The sequence below is a fragment of the Condylura cristata genome, unplaced genomic scaffold (assembly GCF_000260355.1).
Source record: "Condylura cristata isolate star-nosed mole 26May11 unplaced genomic scaffold, ConCri1.0 scaffold00008, whole genome shotgun sequence".
NCBI lineage: Eukaryota > Metazoa > Chordata > Mammalia > Eulipotyphla > Talpidae > Condylura > Condylura cristata.
Genome location: NW_004567109.1, coordinates 33,177,675 through 33,199,667, shown reverse-complemented (window position 1 = coordinate 33,199,667; position 21,993 = coordinate 33,177,675). Strand labels below are relative to the sequence as shown.

The following is a 21,993-nucleotide window of genomic DNA, read 5'->3' as shown; positions in this document are numbered from 1 at the left end:
CAGGAGAGGTCTGCCTCGCCATGTGGATCTCCTCCAGGGCAGGCGGGAATGGAACTCATGCGGAAGTGGCTTAAGCTTCTTAGTGCTGTGCTTTAACCCGCTGGGCCACCAGGGAGGGCCACCTCTCTTCTTTTTTAAAAAAATTTTTTTGCTCACCGAAGGAGGCTTTTTGAATATTAAGATGATGTGTTTTTCCACACTTGGAGAAAGTACTTTTGTAGCTATGATCTCAGCTGAACAAACTCAGTGTTTACCATTTAAATAAAAAGTACAATAACAGGCTTATCTTTCAGGTTATTTTTGTTGCAGCAGATGGCTTATTTTTGCTAGCCACTGAGGGCAACTTTGGGACTTTATTCTGATTAAAGTTGGTCTCTTTCATGTCTGTGTAACATGGCATTTCATATGTGGCTGCTATTTTAGTGACCTGTGATAATGGGCATTGTTCATTTTAACAGTAGAAATAAAACTGCAGTTTTTAAAAGTGAATGAAAACGATTCCACTTTACATGTAAATTCAAATTGTATTTGAATATCCCTTGAGCTTCCTATTAGAATTTCTAACTATTTAAAACTACTCTTATTTGAACTTCTTATGAGTTTCATGTATTTAATTTTACAAATCAGGATAATTCCTCATTCACAAAAATAAAAGCATTTCTGTGAATGTTGCATAAGTAGAATTATATTGAGGTTTCCAAATAATTTCCTAATATACTATAGTATATGAAATGTCTGCTTTAGCTGTGTGTTCTTTTGTCCTGGTTCAGAAGCATTTGCCTATGAATAAATAGGTCCTGTCTTATTTCCAAAAGCTTTATTTATTTTTTTTATGTATGATATGAGGAAGACATCAAGATAATTTTTTTCACATATATATAGCTAATGGACTCAGCACTGTTTATTGACGACTCATCTTTTTTCTTCTACTGTGTAGAAACACACATCATTAATGTGTGAGGCACTCTGGATATCTGTTTGAGAGGCCCTATTTTATTCCATTGGCCTGTCATTTATCTTTGAGACAAAACCACAGCATTTTTGTAGCTTTGCAGTTCATCTTGATAACTGATAATTTCGGTCCTCCAATGTTGTTCTGTAAGACTAACTTGACTAGTTTTGGTCATTTGCTCTTCCATGTAAATTTCAGAATCAGTTCATCCAATTACATAACCATACAACAGGAATTGTGGACACTGAATATAGATCAATCTGGGGATAATAGACTTGTGTCAGCAGTATTGAGTCTTTGAATCCATGTATAATGTTTTTGTTTATTTAAATGCTCATTTTAAAAAATGTGTATTTTTATTTAAATATTTTCTAATTTCTGGCAGTGATTTTTTGAAGTTTCTTTTGCTTTACAGGACTTAATAAATCTTTTCTTACTTTACAGCTAAATATTTGATTTTTTTAATTTTATCATACTGTGTCATAAAAATAAACTTAGAGAAATACAATTTATTTTTATAATTGGCCTTGTATTGCTAAATTCACTTAAGTCTAATATAAATTCTTTTAGATTTTATATAATTGTAGTTGTCTTTTGTGTGAATTATAGGTTTCTTTCTTTCCAAACTACATTTTTCTTTTCCTTATTGCAATGGCCAGAAACTTGTTTCTCATGGTGGGCACCTTTGTTTCTTCCTGATCATCGGGAAAAACATTCACTATTTTACTATTAATTTTGATGCCTGTATATATTTTTTTAATCTGGTTTTTTGCTGTTAGATAAAAGTTTTCACTTGTTTTTAATATGCTAAGATTTAAAAAAATTCTAACAGCATTAAATTTTATCAGTGTATTTTTTCAATTGATAGTTATATAATTTTTCTGCTTTAATCTGTAATTTGGCAAATTATATATATATTTTTAAATATTAGGACTTTATTTAGAAATAAACCCAATTTGTCAATTATAATATTCTTTTAATATGTTGCTAGAATTGACTTGCTTTTTTTTAAATTTAGAATCTTCATAGGTCATATTGGCTTGGAATTTTATTATCTTTTCATATTTTGTGACTAAGGTTGTGCTGGGGCTCATAAAATGAGTTGGGAGGTTTTTCTTCTCTCTGGAAGAATATGTGTGAGATTAGTGATCTTTTTAAAATGTTTCAATTTTAAATGTCTTGGAAAACTTTACAGTTAAAAGTCATATTGGGCTGCAGAAGTGTGCTCACACTTTGAAAGTAGAGTCAGTCATTGTGGGTGAAGTGTTCTGCATCTGTCAAGTTTGCCAAACTTGTTAATTAACAATACGTTAATTCTGTTGTTTCAGATCATCTGCATTTTGATCAATCGTTTCTCTGCTTTTTTTCCCGTTATCAAAAAAGGTTGGCTAGTTTCTAACAAACTGGCTGTGAATTTTCCATTTCTCAACTCCTACTGTATTACTTTTTGCTTTGTACAGGTTAATTGGTTTTCTTTTTTGTATCAGATTGCTAGATCCTTTAATCAACTTGAAATCCTCTTCGTAGTAATGCTTATTGCCTAAAGTCCACTTTATTGTGGTTAAAGCTTTCATGCTATTTCTTTTTCATTCTTTTGTTTTCAAACATTGTGTCCTTATGTTTGTATTTCTTGTAAGCAGATCATTAAAAATGATCTTTGCCCTTTTAGGTGTGTATTTAGTCTGTTTGCATTTTTAAAATTTTCATTTCTTCGCTAATGATATGGAGTATATTTTTGCGTATTAGCCATTTGTATATCTTCCTTTGTGAATTTCCTTTTCAGATATTTTAAAAATTGGGATGATTGCAGGTCTATATATTTACTAGATACAATTCCTTTGTTAAATATGTATGTTGCAAGTATTTTCCTCCTATGGCATGGTTTCTTTTAATAATTTTTTTAATGGTATGTTTTGAAGAGTGAAAGTTTTTAAGATTTTTAAGAAATCTAGGTTTAGTTTTCTCTTTTCTAGTTTTCTAAAGTAGGAACCGAGGTGATTGGTTGTAGACTTTGTTCTTTAATATAACACTTAAAACTCTAAATTTCCTGTTCTGCATCATTTTAGATAAACACAGATTTTGACATTATTAGAATATTTCCTAATTTTCCTTGTCCTGTCTTCTTTCATCCATATGTTGTTAGAAGTGAATCATTTAATATTCAAGTATTTGGGGCTCATCTAAATGTTTTATGGTTTGTTTCTAATTAATTTCTTTTTTGATCAGAGATCATACACTTTAAGACTTTGTTCATGTCACGTGCGTTGTGATTTGTTTTATGGTGTATCATTTGGTCTGTGTTGGTGAATTTCCATAAATTGTTGAGTATACATTTTATAAATATCAGTTAGGTTAAAGTGCTTCCTAATAGAACTCACATACACATCCTTCTGATTTTTCATCTACTTATTGATAAAGTAGTTTTGAATTCTCCCACTCTATGTATTTGCCTCTTTTCTTCCAGTTCTGTTATTTTTTGCTGTATGTATCTTAAAACTCAGCTTTGGGTGCATACACACAGGGGATTTATTTTATCATCATTGAATTGATTGCTCTTTGTGAACTATCTCTGTCTCTAGTAAAACTCTGATGTATTTGTTTGACATTAATTTTGTTTGTCCAGCTTTCTTAAATGTTACTGTTTGGCGCATTTTTGCTTTCATTTATTTTCTAACTGTTTTAGTGTTTGAATTTAAAATGCATTCCTGTGATGGCATAAACTATATCCTTGCTTTTTAACTCAGCTGGACAATCTCTGCCTTTGACTTGAAATACATAGTAAAGTTAAATGTACATATAAATAAATATATTTAATTTATCTATGCATTATTTATATATAATATAAATTTATATATAATTCTGTTCAAATCCCTTGCTGGTAACCTAACTACACACAGTTTTCTTAAATTCTGACATTCACTGTGTATCCCTATATCCTGGCAAATGGTAGGCACACATTAAAAATATATTGAATTGATAAAAGAAAACACATTAGGTCAGAGAAGAGCTATGTCTATCAATTTAAAGAGTGTCACCTGGACTTTAAAAATCTGTCTTTGGTTGTATTGACAAATATGAAAAATGTGAATGTGTCACTCAAAAGTAGAAAGTTAGTCCGTCTGGTAACTGAAAAGCCTGATAAGCAGCTGTCCATTTGTCTTATTTTGAGACAGTGAATCAGGCTTGTCAGATGGATTCTTATTTATGAAAGTGTGGGAAGAGAAACGTAAGGTAGTAATGACCAGAGTCAATGAAAGCTGTAATAAGTACAATGCAGAGGGCCAGGTAAAAGATGCTATGGAGATGGAAACATATTGAGAGATTTCATAGGTATGACTATAAGAACTTGGTAAAAAATTAGACATAAACAATAAAGAAGAGGGAGGTAACTAAGGAGGATTCCAACCTTTATCCAAAAGCAAGTGAGTTGAAGTGGGGTATTTATTTGGAAAAGTCATTTTCAGTAATTTTTATTGTTGGAAATATTATGGTAGAGATATACAGGATCCCAAGAAGAATATAGCAGAGAAAACTCTAGGGGTCAGGAAAACTAGTAATCAAGGAATTAGGCTGCAAAAAAAAGTATTTAAAATAGAGATCTTACTTAAAGCTAAGTAGTAATTATCCTTGTGAATGTTAATAGGGACAGCATATTTAAAGGCAGGGGAAATGGTGTCCTAGTCCCCATGTTGAGAATTTAGCATGATTAAAATGTTGATCGAGGCCCTCCCTGGTGGCGCAGCGGGTTAAGGCACAGCACTGAGAATCTAAAGCCACTTCCGCATGAGTTCGATTCCCGCCTGCCCCGGAGGTGACCACATGGCGTGGCAGACCTCTCCTGGCCCGCCCGCTGCTCCCCTCAGCAGTGTACTTCGTCTATCTGCCTGTTCTGCTCCCCGCTCTGTCTCTGGTGAATCCTCTCACCTTCTGCATCTCTGGCCTGTACCCCAGTTCTGTATGAATAAATAAATAAATCTTAAAAAAAAAATGTTGATCGAGTTCAGAAGCACCTTTGGTCAAAAGAAAACTGAAAGGTAGGCGAGAGGCTTCTTTGTTAACAATTTTAGTTATACTTTAATTAGTATAGCAGTTAGAACCTTGAACTCAGCAGTTAGATATCTGTTTGAACTTCTACCTTTCCATATGACTTCAGGCAAATCTTAACCTTTCAAGTCCTTTCATAGTCTGGAAAATGGGATTTGTTGTTTTGAGTATCCTGAACTTGATTCTTACTCTTGTGACTTGTGTCTTTTGGAACATTGATACATCACACCCCCTTTACCTTTTAGTCAAACAATGTAACTCTTTAATTCCCAATTCTGTCCTGATTAGGCAACCTTCTGATTATAGCTTACATTCTTTGTAGCATGACTAGAAGGGAGAGAACATGCAGACTTGTGCCTTTAGTACCATAAGCAGTTGTAGTTACTGCTATAGATTAACTAGTGGCATTCTGATTTTATGTAAGTAGTGTAGGCCTGGTTAATCGAAACTGTTCCCGGGTGATGGCTCTATTGTCATAGGTTGTCCCATTAGATTTATGCACTTTTAAAGCCAGAGGCTAAACAGAATATGTAAAATTCACCAAATCCAGTTACTCATTAGGCTTTTTTCAAAATACATAGGTTTCCTTTCCTAGAGTATTATCTGTTTCTGCTGTTATTGGCTGTGATACGTACATGTGTGTTTTTATTTTCACTTTTTTAGTTTAAGCATATTTAGCATTATCTAAATTACCAGATTGATTTAAATAATTAAGTAAAAATTGATAGGACTGAGGTGCAAATTAAGCACAGAATAATAGCTATCCAGGTGTCAGCTGACAGAAAAGACGTTTTGTTACCTATATTATTTTGTTGTATATGTATATTCATTTGTCACTGTAAAGGGAATTTAACACTTTATAGTCATTTACAGAAATGTATGTCTGTTTGATTTGATTTCACAAAAGCAATCCTTTTAAAAATCGGTTTCTTAAATATGAAAAAGAAAAGTAATTTTCTAAGCTGGACCTTTTGGTAAGGCACTGTATAACTGTTTTTGATTGTCACAGTGATCAGGGAGAGGAGGATGACTATCATTTGATGAGTTTAGGGTAAGGGAGCAGGCATGTCAGATAATCTACAGTACCCAGGAGCGCCCACCGGAGGGAGTTTGTCCAGGTCCTCATAGCCTGTAAATGCCCTTGCTTAGAAACACTGAGACCTGGTTCTTCAAGTAGCCTGATAATTACGCTTATAGCACCATCTAGTGATTGAAATGGGTAATAAGCAAAGTCTCCTTTCATCACAGAAATAAAATTAAACATTTTAAACTTTCTGTAAAGTAATAGATTGTACAATCATGGACTTATCTTATAGCAGGAAAGAAATTTGGAAATCATCTAATTTACCTACTCTTTTTACAGACAGTGAAACAGGGTCCAAAGAACTGAAGTGAGTCGTCTAATAACATACCTAGTTAGTAGCAACCCAGGTCTGAGTTTTGCAGGCTAGTAAACTAGAATTCTGTTATAGCAAACTAATGGTCTTTGTGTTCTATTTGGGTTTTTATCTCAGGTGCTTTTTTTAGTGATTCATTTAAGAAAGAAAAAGTTAAATGAGAGAACATCTCATTTACTACATATGTTATGAAATAAACTTTAATAACCCAGAGGGAGGAAGACAAATAGCAGATGATTTCACTCATACATGGACTATAAAGAAACAAAACAAAGGAACGGACAAAACTAAACCAAAACAAAGCCTAGACGGGGACTGCTGAGTTGAAGCTATTACAGGAGGAGGGTGGGAGTGAGAACTAAGGGAAGTGGGGGACCAGTGATGAATGATGAACGGCTGCTGATGCTCTGGTGATGTGCTGGGGTGATGCACATCTGAGGATATGTGCCCCAGCGCCCTGATCATATACAGTGCTATAGTGTTACTTCAATGATTAGAAAATTCATAATGCATACATTATATGTTACATTTTACTTTGAACTCAATCGTATCACCTTCAGAAATGACACAGGCATTTGGGAGTTCATTAATTTTTAGTTGTTATGCTTTCACCTCCCAGTCAAATCTTACAAAAAAAAATTCACTAAAGTTAAAGAAAAAAAATATAAAAATTTATTAAAACGTCATTTTTTTGGTACTGAGTGATGAATGAACATATTGGCCATCAGAAAGTTACAAAAACTTAACATGAAATAAGTTAGAAAATAATGGAAAGTCTTTCCATTTCTCTTCTGTTTTCTTCTGCAGAGCACATAAGATATTTTTGGTGAATCAGGTTTCTTATCTTCTTTTCACTGAAGTAACACTGCTTTAGAACATAATGTTCAGATGTTCATTGTTGAGAATCAGCATGTATATATTACATTAAGTTCACCACTAGAAGTCCAGCTCTAACCATCATATTAATGCCTGCTTTCCCCATTTTTCTCTTTCATCTTTTTTTTTTCCTTAATGAGAGGAATTAGGAAATGCTGAGATTGACTCAGCTATCTCAAGACTATATCACATTCAGTTGAAAAGAGACTTTTTTTTGACTGGTAACATGTTGTTTAGATAAGAAATGGGGAACAAAGTGAGCCAAGTGGTGCCATAAGCAGTGCTGGGAAAATGAACTTATGAAAGTGTAAGACTGAACTGAACCGGTTTTCTGGTAGATGATGATGACAATAGTGATCGCAGTGCTGAGAACACTGATGATGACATTGAAAACAATGGTACTAATGATAGTTGTCATGTCTTCATGCTGATCATTGTCTTGAATGTTTTACATGTTTTAATATTTTAAATCTTTACAACAACCTTGTTAGTTGTTTGACAGGTGAAACAGAGATAGAGAAATTAAGTAATTTGTCAAGACTTTGTAGATAATAAGGTTCTTCCTTTCCAAGACAAAGTTACATTCATTTCTGAATTGGAACTTTCTATAATAGTTTAACTTGCTAGGAACAATTTTGGTTTTCTGCAGTATTGCTCTTAAGATAATGACCATTTTTTAACTTGTTGGTCCTTTTGGTCTTCTTTGTGAGTTCAACAACCCTTTTGCCATAGCTCTTTGTAGCATTATCTCAGATGACTCTTTTACCTACTGTATGTCTAATGGAATAGAGGAGAGGAAACCAAAATGACCAGGACAAGTGTAGGGACTTAATGGCATTTCAAAAGAAGATTCAAAACTACTTATGTCAGAATTTGTTTCTTGGAGAGGATGATGACTAGGAGGAGTTTTGTTGGAATTCTTGGTAAAATTCAGAGTACATATCCTTTTTATATTTCTAATGAAAATTTTGGCTATAGGTAGGGTATACCAGGTCTAGAGCTATTCGTATATCTTTAGCTAACATTATTTTGGCATTGGAAAATGTTCATATTACAAAACAGTTCTTAGTATATCATGAATATCATATACCACTGAGCTTCTAATTGAATAATTGCATTTTTGTCAGTGTGTCTAAATGCGTATTCATAAATGTTAATATTATAGGTTGAATTAAACTAGATCTTCTTTACTTGTAAGCTGTATCATCTCTTATGACCAGGAATAGCATCCTGCAATAATCATAGGCCTCTGTTTACTCATTAGAAGATATAGAATAATGTTTTACTATTGTCTGGGATTTTGAGCTGGCTACTTCAGAATAGAGTCATCACATTTAGTCTTTATTTTACTTTAAGTTCAGTTTCTCAGAGGTATTTGAGACTCCTAGAGATTTCATTTTTTGCCCAAGGTAATAAACTCTGAAATCAGTCTACTTGTGATCAGATCTTGCCTCTGTTACTTGTTAGCTGTGTGTCCTTCAGTAAAATCCTTGTCCTCATCTTATTTGTAAAATGAGCATTATAATTGTACTTACTTTGTAAGATTGTTACAAGGATAAATGAGTTAATACATTTGTAATGAGTTAATAATACACTTAGAATGATACCTAAGACATGGTTGGTTTTTTTTTTTATTAAAGTTAACAGCTGATATTTTGAAAAAGGTAAAAGATTTATATGCTATAAAGAGAAACCAAAATATTACTATAATTGGTATTTTGAAGCCAGTTTATTCTGGTTATAAGACCTGTGCTTTTCTCATTATCCCAATATACAGCCTCAAAACATATTCCAGGACCAATGCATTTCATTGAAAAATATTTTCTTACATTTCTTTGTCCAACTGTGGCTATTACTAGTTCTGCTTAAAGAAAGAAAACTTGTCTAGAAAGAGTCCCACCCTTCCTTTCACACACTTCAGAAACATAAATTCTCTACTTCACTCTGAGTTTAATAGTGGCAGGTCAGTTATGGACTGAAAATTTATTTATAAAATATTTCCATTTTAATTTATAATCATCACTTTTTATTTTGTAAGAGTAATATGAGAGGTACTATCTTAAATTTTTGAGTGTATGATAAAGCAGGCATAATATTATACAGCAGACTTCTGGGATTTATTCATCTTGTATAATAGAAACTTTATAATCAGTGAATAACAACTTCTCATTTCCCCCTATCTACAACCCTTGGCATTGATGACTCTGAGTTTAATTATTTTAAATATCTTGTATAAATGGAATCATGCAATATTTGCCTTTCTATGATTGGCTTATTTTACTTAGTATAATATCCTCAAGGTTTATCTATGTTGTTACATATGAATAGGTCTCCTTATTTTGTAAGACTGAATATATACCACATCTCAAAGTTATTTTCACATTTTTGCCATTGTGAATAATGCTGCACAATGAACACAGGAATGTTATTATCTCTTGAGATACTAATTTCAGTTTTTTTGGTAAATACTCACAGGTGGGAATCGGTGCATCTTATGCTATTTCTAATGTTAATTTTTTGAAGAATCTTTATACTATTTTCTGTAGAGACTACACTATTAAACATTTCCACTGAGGGTGTACAATGATTCCAATTTCTCCATGTCCTTCTTAACACTCACCTTCTGTTTTTGATAATAGCTGTCCCAACAGATGTTGGTGATTTCTTCTCATGGTTTTGATTTGGGTTACCCTCATGATTAGTGATGTTAAGCATTTTTTTTCATATATTGTTGACCATTTGTATGCCTTCCTTAGAGACATCCTTTGCCCCATTTTAATTGAGTGATTTTTCCGTCCTTTTTTTTTCTTTTGCTGTTGAGTTGTAAGACTTCCATATATTTTAAATAACATGCCTTTAGCTGCCTTTTCACTCTGTTAATTGTTTTCTTTATTGTGCAAAAGCTTTTTAGTTTGATGTAGTCCCTCATGTCTATTTTTGTTCTCGATATCTCTGCTTCTGGTGTCATAGCCAAGAAGTCATTGCCAAAATCTGTCGTAAGGTTTATTCCCTTATGCTTTCTCCTAGGAGATTTTACAGTTTGGGGTCTTATGTTTAGGTCTTTAAAAACATTTTTTAGTTGATTTTTGTGCCTGCTTCATCCTTTTGCATGTTGATAACTAGTTTTCTCAGCAAAATTTCCCCAAGTACATTTTTTTTTTAAAGATTTATTTATTTATTTGTACAGAACTGGGGTATAGGCCAGAGATGCGGAGGGTGAGAGAATTCATCAGAGACAGAGTGGGGAGCAGAACAGGCAGATCGATGAAGTACACTGCTGAGGGGAGCAGCGGGCGGGTCAGGAGAGGTCTGCCACGCCATGTGGTCGCCTCCGGGGCAGGCGGGAATCGAACTCATGCGGAAGTGGCTTTAGCTTCTTAGTGCAGTGCTTTAACCCGCTGCGCCACCAGGGAGGGCCCCAAGTACATTTTTTGCAACCTTTTGAAGATCAGTTCACTGTATGTGCAGCAGTTTATTTACGGGACCATATTCTGTTCCACTAGCATAAGTGTGTGTTTTTATGTCACTATCAATCTGTTTTAATCAATGTAGTATTGTGATACATTTTGAAATTAAGAACTGTGATATGTTCACCTTTTTTTTTTTTTTCTCTTTCAAGATTGTTTTGGCTATTTGGGGTCCTTTGTGGTTTCATATGCATTTTAGAATTATTTTTTCTATTTCAGTAAAACATGAATTAAAGCTCTAGATTATTTGCATCCTGTGGGGCTTTTTAATGATATGTTTTCCAGTCCATGAGCATGGGATATCTTTTGATTTGTGTCTCCTTTAATTTCTTTACAGTGTAGAACTTTTTTACCTTCTTAATTTATTCTTTTAAGTATTTTATTCTTTTTGATGCTAGTATGAGTAGACTGTTTTCTTAATTTCTTTAGCAAATCATTTATTGTTAGTGTACAGAAACAACTAATTTTTATATGTTAACTTTGTATCCTGCAGCTTTATTGAATTCATTTATTAGCTCAAGCAGTTTTCTTTTGTGGATTTGTGGAATACCTTTAGAGTTTTCTTCTTATAAAGTCATGTCATCTTCAAACACAGATTATTTTCCTTTTCTTTGCATGATAGCTCTGGTCAGGATATCAGTACTGTGTTAAATAGTAGTAGAAACTTGTTCCTGATCGTAGAGGAAAGTTTTTAATTTTTCACCCTTAGATATGTTTTTCATTGGGGGTTTCCGTATATAACCTTTATTATGTTGAGATAATTTCCTTTTGTTCTTAGTTTGTTGAGTGTTTATAAAAGGGTGTTAAATTTTGTGAAATACTTTCTCTTATCTATTGAGATGATCTTGTGACTTTTATCTTTCACCTGTGAATGTAGCATAAATCATATTAATAAATTTGTATGTTGGAATACCCTTGTTCTCAGGAGAGAAAAACCACTTGGTCATGGTTTGTGATTCTTTTAATATGCTATTGAATTTGTTTGTTTTATTTTATTGCATCATTCTTCATTTTGTGCATTTTTTTTTCATTTCAGTTGTGATTCCCATGACCTTCCCACCACTTGTTCACCTGTGTGCCATCATCATAGTTCTGTGCACTCTTCCCCCCCAGCTTTGATCCCATTCCCCTTTCCACCCATCTCTGACTTAAAGTTGTTTGTTTTCATTTTTATATTATTACATTTTCTTCTCCCTGTCTCTCCCACTACCCCCCCACCCCCCAATTAAACATCTGCTATTCCAGTATTTTTCGTTTTCTTCCTGGCTTATTTCACTGAACGTGATCCCTTCCAGCTCCATCCATGTTGCTGCAAAAGGCATGAGTTTATCTTTTTTGATTGCTGAGTAATTTGTTTTTTAAGTCTTTTGTTGAGGAGTTTTGCATTTACGTTCACCAGGGGTATAGTATATAGTTTACTTAGTGTCTGTCTGGCTTTAATATTGGTAATATTGGCTTCATAAAATGAATTTTGAAGTATTCTTCCCTTTTTAGTGTTTTGGGGGAATTTGAGGAGGATTGGTTTTAATTGTTTTTTCAGTATCTGGTAGAACTTACCAGTGAAGCCCCTTGTTCCTTGATTTTCCTTTGTTGGAAGATTTTTGATTACTGATTCAATGTTCTTATTAGTTTTAGATTTCTTTGTGATTTGATCTGGGTATATTGTTTCCAGCATTTACATTTTTTCTATGTTACCCATTTTATTGTCATAAAATTGTTTATAGTGGTCTCTTAGGATTCTTTTTATGTCTTTGACTTCAGTTGTAATATCTTTACTTTCATTTCTGATTTTACTTATTTGAGTCTCTTGTTTTCTTAGTTTACCTAAGGTTGTAATATATTGTGTTTTTCTTTTCATTTGTCTGAAGATATTTTATATTTTCTTCTTTTGCCCATTTGTTGTTCAGGAGTGTGTTATTTAAATGTCTGCATGTATGTGAATATCCAGTTTTCTTTCTGCATGAATTTCTAATTTAATTTCACTTGACTGGAATAGATAACTTGTTTTGTGGCCTAATAGTGATCTGTCCTTGAGACTGTTCCATACATGTTTGAATATGAATATATATTCTACTGATAATAGATGGAATATTCTGTATATATGTCTATTAGGTCCATTTGGTAACATTAGTAATTAAAATTACTACTATTTTGTCTGGGTGTTGAATCCATTGTTGAAAGTAGTATATTAAAGTCTCTTGTTATTATTTATTGCTATTTCTCTTTTCATTTTTTTTTAAGGTTTTATTTTTATTTGTTTATGCATACAAGAACTGGGTTACAGACCAGAGGTGCAGAGAGTGAGAGGACCGCCAGAGACAGAGTGGGGAGAACAGGCAGATCCACTGAAATTGCTAAGGTAGTAGTGAGTGAGACAGGAGAGGTCTGCTGTGTCATGTGGGCTCCCTCCCCCTCTGGGATGGAATTCTTGTTGCACTGGCTTGCAATAGATTAGTAGTGCTAAAACTTAACCCCTTGCACTCCAGAGAAGCCTGTTTTTTGAATTTATTTTTGTGCACAGGGTTAGAAAGTCTGCCAACTTCATTCTTTTATCTGTGGCCCTTCAGTTTTCCCAGCACCGTTTATTTATTTATTTTTTTGTTCCCTGACCTATTTTAATTTGGCCCATATTATTTTAGGAATTTTGATCTGCCTCTTCATTGGGATACAATCCTTCCTTTTTTTTTTTTTTACATCATTTTGTACATTTTTTTTCCCATCTCAATTGTAATCCCCGCAGGTTTTCCATCACCAAGTCACCCGTGTGCCATCACCATAACCCAGCACCATTTATTAAAGAGACTTTCCTTGCTCCATTGTTTGGTTGTGTCTATTTTATCATAAATTAAGTATTAAAATGTGTATGTAGATTTATTTCTGGATTTTCAGTTCTATTCCACTGAACCAGACTTATAATTACTTTTATGCCTTTTATAATTGTTTCTAATGTTGCTGCTTTATAGCATAATGTCAGATACTATGATATCCTTATTTCCTTTTTTCTCAGGATTGTTCTTGTTATTCAAAGTCTCCATTGCTCCATATGAATTTCTGTATTTTTGTTTAATTTCTTTGCAGAATATTTTTGGTAGCTTGATGATGATTTCATTAAATTTATATATCACTATGTGGATAGCTATTTTTATTATATTGATTCTCCTCATCCAGGGGCATGAAATGTCTTTTCATTTCCTCTGTCATTAAGTTGTTTATTAACATTTTGTAGTTTCCCTTTTATGGGTTCTTCATCTCCTTGGTTAATTCTTTGGTAGTAGTTGATTCTTTTTGAAGAGATTGTGAAAGGAATTATTTTCTTAATTTCTTTTTCTTCTCATACATTGTTTATATATAAAAATCCCATGAATTTTTTGTACTGTATTTTTTATTGAGGCAACATTGGCAATAACATTGTATGTATTTAGAGATACAGCCTCACACCTCTTCAGGGTATATTATCACACACATTGAACACCAAATCACTCATAATCCTCAACTACAGTTCCTTTGGTCCCTTGTACTCTTTACTCCCTACCTGTCAGGATTTCCCTCTAATAGTTGTAATTCTCCAGTCAGATTTATAGGATTTGTTTTGACTTTTGTTTTCTGTTCCTTTATTTTGTTTGTGTTCCACTTATGAGTGACATTATGTGGTATTAATTGTTCTGCTTCTGACTTATTTCACTTACAGTGATCCCTTCAGTTACATCCATGCTGTTACAAATGGCAAGATTTCATCCTTTTATAGCTGCATAGTATTCCATTACATATATTATCACATCTTAATTCACTTATCTGTCATTGGGTGTAGATTTTCATAACTTGGCTATTGTAAATAACATTCCAATGAACAATACTACATAAATCCCTTTTAATTAATGTTTTAACATTCTACAGGTAAATACCTAGGGTTGCTACTACTGGATCATATTGTAGGTCTGATTTTAATATTTTGAGAGAACTCCATATTGTTTTTTCTAGTGGCTGAACCATTCTATATTCTCACCAACAGTGTTTCTTTTTCTCCGTATCCTTGTCATAATTTTTGTTTGTAGTCTTACTGTTACGGGCCATTCTTACAGGTGGGAGGTGGTATCTCATTATGATTCTGATTTGTATTTCTCAAATGGTAAGTGATGATGAGCATTTTTAATGTACCTATTTGTCTACAGTATATCTTTGGAGAAGTGTCCATTTAGCTCTTTTGCCCATTTTTTGTTTGAGCTATTGTTTTTTCTTTTTGTTGATTTTTTTTTTTTTGTTCTTTGTAGATCTTGGATATTAGTCCTTTATTGGAGATGTGATGTATGAATATCTTCTACCATGCAGTAGAGTGTCTTTATTTTAGTTTATTTTGCTGTGCAGAAGCTGCTTTGTGTGATGAAGTCCCATTTGTTTATTTTTGCTTTTGTTTCTTTGCCATTTAAGCTAATTTCCCAAAGACATCCTTGAAGCCAATGTCATGGAGTGTTTTGCCTATTTTCTTCTCTATCTTCTATGGTTTTAAGTCTTATATTTCAGCTTTAATCCATTTGAATCCATATTGTGTATGGTACGAGGTAGTGTCTAATTGTATTATTTTGCATATGACTATCCAATTTTCCTGACAGCATTTATTAAGTGGACTTCTCTTTTTCCATTGTATGTATACTCCTAACTGTATAGTCATAGATTGTGTGAACATATATATATATATGACCCATATAGCCTATTTCTTTAACAACACATTTCTTCAGAAATAATTTGAGTGACTTAAATATGTCTCTCTTATTTGAAGTCTCCTAATAGTCTAGTGGTTGATTATGATTGAAATTGCTCTAGTGTTATTTAATAACAGGTTAAAAAAAGAAACACCTGTGTTTTCTTTTGGATTCTTTAATATCATATTGTTCTTGCTTCCCCTCCCCCACCGTAAATTAGAGTGCATTTCCTACTTGGATTAAAATAATAGAATTTTTGTGTGTGTTTTTATTAAAATTAAAATTTTGATTTTAGGCATGTGTGGATGTCAGAGCCAGTTCAGTGTTTTGGCAGCAGATGGAATTTGCAGAGAAGCGCAGTGGTCATCCCAAGTTACCAGAATGGTTATCCACACACCCTTCTCATGGAAACAGAGCTGAGCACTTAGATAGACTCATACCTCAGGTGAGCTAAGCCCATATAATGCAAGGAGTTGTTTTACTGTTTTAAAGTTTGTTGTAAATTTATTTTTACTGGTATTTATTTTTAATGCTATTACTTCTTGTGTGTAATAAGAGAGAGTTCTAGCTTCTCAGCTATTTTGAGTACTATAATTATGGTTCACTACTTTTCAAAGGATTGGAAAGTAGAGTCCTGTTTGTCTATAAGTCCCTGGGAATAGATTGCTGAATATAGTTGGATTTTCCCCACTATAAAGGTTTAGCCTTTTTTTGGTATCAGATTAATTTTAGCTGATTTGTTGATAGTCTAGAACTCAGGGTGTACTTTTCAACATAATGATTGTAATTTAATCTTTTCTTGTTGATTTAAGCATATTGTGAAAATCCCAGTAAATGAGTTGTATAAAAGTTTTGGGTCAACTTAGTAATATTTATAAAGATAGAATCAAGTATGTACTGTGGGGCTTTCTGGCTTTCTCTTTTTTAAAGAAGTCTAAATTAATGATCAGTGAATGTTGATCATTTAAAATATTTTCACTATCTTTTGAAAATCTTTTGCTTTTTACAACCATTTTTATTGAGGTAACATTAGTTTATAATACCGTAAAGCTTTTAGATGTAGTTTTTCACCACAGCTAATTTGTTAACATCAAATATTAGCAATTGAAAGCATTATAAATGCTCTCTCTGGTTTTTATATCAGTATAAAATGGATGTCAGACTTCTCCTAGCTAGGTTATATGTTTTGTTATGTCTCACCACACTAAATTTTCTGGTTGATTATGAAGGCAGAATATTTTTTAGCAATTTAAAAATTAGTATTGTCCTGTTTCCTAAAGGGTATACAAGTATCCAGTATATTATAGAAATATTTCTCAGTGTGACTTCAAACTCAGCTTAACAAGTTTGATTATCTATTATAAGAAAAAATGATGGTGTCTCCCTGGTGGAGCAAGGGGTTAAGTGACAGCCCTACGAAGCTCTCCACAGCCACTGTAGCATGAGTTTGATCTCCGACCAGGGAGCTGACCCACATGGCTCAGCAGACTCTCCTGTCTTGCCCGTTGCTCCCCTCAGCAGTGTATTTCAGTCTGCCTGTTTTTTCTCCCCATCCTGTCGCTGGTGAATCTTCACACCCTCCACACTTCTAGTATGTACTTGAGTTCTTGTATGCATAAATAAATACATCTTTTAAATAAAGAAAAAAATGATGCCAAGTACAAGAAATACAATGAGAAATAAGATATGACTTCAAATTTTAAGGATGCTAAGGTTAGTACAGAATAGTTTTTAATACAATAATGGTTTCTCTTAAGAACAGTAGAAATATAGCAGTATGGAGTTTGAAAGAAGAATTGCCTGCTTCAAGTTTGGGGTAAAAATTATTGCAGAATCTTTTCGTTCATCCATGTGATCAATATTTATTAATATTCACTGGTAATACACCATCCTGTCTTTTATTGCTAGTGAATCAGCATAGAAAAATATAGTTTTAGCTTTCTCAGAGCTAAGATTTTAGTTAATGTAATTAACAAGTATATAAATGGATACATCAATCAATTATAAGCTCATTGGGGAAATTTAAAGCAGGTGGAAGGTAGTGCAGAGGACATACTATCTATATTCAGTGATCAAAGGAGGCCTTGTTGAATAGAACTGGAAATATTCAGGGGAACAAGTCTTGTGGATATCTGTCTAGACGGGGATTCTCTCAAGGAAAGCAGAAAGAGCAGAGGGTCTGAAGTGAAAGTATGTTTGGTGTGTTTAAGGAATAATACATAAGCTTCTGGGGCTGCATAGAATAAAAAAGGGTGAAAATGATGGCAGTACAGAGGCAGCAGAACATAAGGAGTGTTCTAAACCATTATAAGGTTTTATTTGAAGTGATACAAGAAGTTATTGGAGTGTTTTGAGTAGTGAAATAATGTGATCTGACTTATGTTTTATAGGGATCATAGAGGATACTGTGTGGAAAATAAGCTGTGGTGGGGCAGTGTGGAAACATGATGCTATTCGGAGGACTCTTGTAATAATCCTTACAAGAGTTATGGAGGCAGAAGAGAGGTAGAGAATTGGCTAGATTTTGGATCTATTTTGAAAGGAATGATGACAGGATTTGTTGAGAATTTGAATGTACTTTGCCTTTTATGAGTTAGCAGACAGCCAGATATGGTTCTGGCTATCTAAATTTGAAGAAAAAAATTCTTTTTTTTAAAAAAAAAACAATTTATTTATAGATGCATACAAGAACTGGGTGTAAGCCAGAGGTATGGGGGTGAAAGGATGTACCACTGTCAGAGTGGGGAGCAGAACCAGCAGACTGATTGAAATATACTGCTGAGGGGAGTGGAAGGTGAGACAGGAGAGGTCTGCTGGGCCCTGTGGGTCACCTTCTTGGCCTGCTCGGGATCTATCTCATGCCACAGTGGCTGAGACAGACAGATAGATCTTTAACCCCTGCGCAACCAGGGAGGCTCTGAAGAAAAATTCTTAACAAAGAAACAGCAGGGAAATATACTTAGTATAACATACAGAAATCACTCATCTTAAAATGGAAACATAGGACCGGGACAACATTTATTTATCAGTAACTGGTTTGTAGCAGACATGCCGAAGATAACTGATTTCAAGAGCCTTGTTAGCACTACCAAGGACCTTATACCACACTTGGAGATTTGACCTAGCTTTAAAATCTTAATAGCCATAGGGTGTACTCACACAATTCTCTTTCTTTTTACTTTTTTGCTCAGTTAAATTCTGAAACTACATAATTTGCATTTACTAGATAGTGAATTTTTGCCAAATTTCTTCTGAAGCCTTTCTTAAATTCTGAGCTATCATTTTATCATCAGGTAATTATGGATCATCAGGTAATTATGGTTAAAAAAAGTACATTAGTGAAATCTTTAAAATAATAATGAATTTATTAGTAAGTGTGAAGAAAAATAGTTATGTTAGTTGGGAGCCAATGAAAAAAATTGGAGAGGTATTTTTCTACTAAAAAAAAAAACTATCCTGGTTTAGAAACTTAATTTGAAAACCTGTTATAATTTTTTCCCTGCCCTCCTCAGTGAGTCAATTCAATTTCAAAGTAATAAAACTCTACTGTAATATTGGGAGTAATTCAGTGGTTGAAGTAAAACTGATAGTGCAAATGTATATTGTTAATTAGAATACAGTCATAACTCAGAGTTTGGAATTCCTTACTATCATAGGTCTAATTTTTATAATGAAAGTGATTCCTCAGGCAGTGTATAGAATTATGTGAGTTTTTATACTCTTAAGGACGACCTTCTTGTTCAATTTTACTTAAAATTTTTTCTCCTTAAGTTAATACAATCAGGTTACTTTCTGGCTAAGGCTCCTTTCCTTTGACATTCAAGAGAGTAGGCCTGCAGTGAGGAATAGCTCAGAGGTAGTTGGGAATACACCACCAGAGCACAGAGATGAAGATAACAGAGATTCTTAAAAAGAGATGATAATTGAAAAAATGAGAGTGGATGAGTTTACTTGGCAAGTGAACAGAGACGATCCCAGGCTTAAACGGTATGTCTTTTCCACATTTAGTTGGTAGGAAAACAGAGATATCATGGATTAGATTAATTAAGAGGAGAAAGGAACGTCAAAATCAGGATAGATTTGTTATGATTTCATAAGAACATGAACATTGGTAGCTTTGCCTTTTTAAAGTTTAACTTATTGAAGATTGTATATTTTTCTTATTAGATCCCTTGGATATCATTACATAAATGTGTTGCTTGTTTATCATAGCATATGCACATTTAAGATGCATATGCACATTTAAGTGTACATATTCACTAAATATTAATTGATTACTAATTTTGTGCTGCCAGATTGTAGGTTTTGTGTGGTATATCAAGGAAATAGACAAAAACTTCTGTTTTTGTGATATCTTATTCTACAGTAAAGACAGACAATAATATTAACAAATTAGTTACTATTGGGTTTCTCTTTCTGGCTTGCATACTTCTCATGTGTCCTCGCCTGGTAGAGAGAAGTATGGTATCTTGTCTTCTTCGTAATAAGGATACAACCCCATCCCTATCACTTATCTTTCCCTAACTCCCTCCCCAATGTGTCACATTCAAGTACCTTCATATTGGAGATTAGGATTGCAACATATGAATTTGGGGGAGTATGGACACAGTTCAGTCTGTAGCAGATAAATAATATTTGAGCAGGGAGGATTAGCTACAATAGCTGTTTGAAATGGAATTGGTCAGAAAACATTTCACTGAGAGGATGGTACTCAGAGAGTTAAATAAGTGAAAGAGAGCTGTTACTATCCTGGATGGATGAGCCTTCCAAGGAATAGGAAATGTAAAGGCAGGAGTGAGATTGGTGTATTTAGGAAGTAGCAAAGAAATCTATGTTAGCGGAAAGTGAGGTTGTGTGGGCCTTGAAGCTGATGGCAAAACTTGGCTTTTGCTTAGAGATGGGATACTAATGGAAGGTTTTGAGCAGAGGATTGTTAGATTACGATGTTCTGATTTTCTTTTGAAAGACATGCAATCTACAATTCTGAAGAAGGCAGTAGTATAGTCACATAATTTTGCAGTATTTTAGTATAGTATGTTCATAAAATAGACTAACTCCTTTTGTTTTGTTTTGTTCTGTCTTAAATCAAGTATACACCCCCAAATTATAAAAAATACAACCTTTTTATTTTTTATGTGAGTTCTGAGATAAATCACGTCTAATGCTTAGTTAAATATAATCCTGTGATCCATGAACATTTAAAAAAGATAAATACAGGGTTACAGTAATAATATTATTTGTAGTTAATAAGATGATATGTTATAATTTTATTTACTTGAAATAATCAGTTAAATTTAGAAAACACATCCCACATAGTTGGTTACCATAACAACTAGGGTGAAAAAATGAAGAACAGATGTTATATCAACCTGTTGATGTTTAATAGTGTGACAGTTTTTAAGATGGTAGTTACTGTTCAGATTTTAAATTTATGTATACCATAATTTCTCCTTGAAAGAGATACTTTTTAAACTTTCTGTAATGATTGTTATCAAATACTAAGAAATATTACTTTAAGAATAAAAGGATTTAAGAATAAAAGTACTTAGACTGAATTTTTATTTATTTTGTCTCTAACCAATTTTCCCTTCTATCTTCTCCCTTGGGAGTGGGAGAGTTGAAAGGACTGGGGAATTATAAGTTGTGTAGGAAAAACATGTAAAACATTTCATTTGAACTTATTGTTTATTGTATTTGAGTAGGATTTATTTCTTAAATATTTATTTTAGTTAGATGCATTTGTAAAGTATTTTTAAAATTTTGATGTTTGAATTTGTTACATTCAAATTTTAGATACCAGAATCATTCAGTGGCAAGCTGTACATCATTTTAATCTCGTTTTGAATTATAAAAAATTTCAGGAAGCTGAGGGTTTAAACTCATGTAAATCTTTCTTATGCATTTATAATTGGACAAAGTAAATACACAAATCATTAATATTATGTATGTTTCATGAGTAGAAAATATGAATGCTTAACATTGACGTGATGTGTACACAAACATATGCTGTTCACCTTATGGAATCTCATTTTGTCTGACAGGGAGAGTGTTGAGGAGAAGGCAAATATCATAGCAGCTACTGTAATTGAATTGGCCTCTGAATCACATAAAGCCAGGAAGTCTGACAGTAACATTGTCTAAAACCTTAAAAAAATATTGTGGTGCATGTGATATGTATCTACTTGAGGATGAAATGAATGGGCTATTAGGAAAAATTGCTTTTGGGAGGAAAGAAGAAAAGTGATGATATTTTAAAAAAACATTTAAAATACGGAGTTGGTTTTTTTTCTCCTTGAAATGTCTTCATTTCTATTTTCAAAAGATTTTAAGCATGAAGCTCCTCTACCTTCCCCCCAGTTTAAAAAAATGACTATAGTTTATTTTATGAATAAGTAATTACTGTTTTACTTCATATCTAATACCTAGAAGAATCCTTAGGTCTGTCACTAGTTGCTTTATAAATATTTCAGTTGTTACCAGGAGTAAATGTAGTCTTACTACATCATTCTCATATTTTAGGACTATAGAATTTTATTTGAAAACTTCTCTTACTTTTGTAT

At 33.2% G+C, this 21,993-nt stretch overlaps 1 protein-coding gene across 1 annotated transcript in view; it reads left to right on the top strand.

Annotated features, from left to right (window-relative positions):
* Positions 1-21,993, top strand: part of OMA1 (OMA1 zinc metallopeptidase) — a 49,752-nt gene that overhangs the window by 19,407 nt on the left and 8,352 nt on the right. Inside the window, exon 8 of the mRNA XM_004679051.2 lies at positions 15,729-15,878. Within this exon, the coding sequence (XP_004679108.1) occupies positions 15,729-15,878 (150 nt within the window). The remainder of the gene's footprint in view (positions 1-15,728; positions 15,879-21,993) is intronic.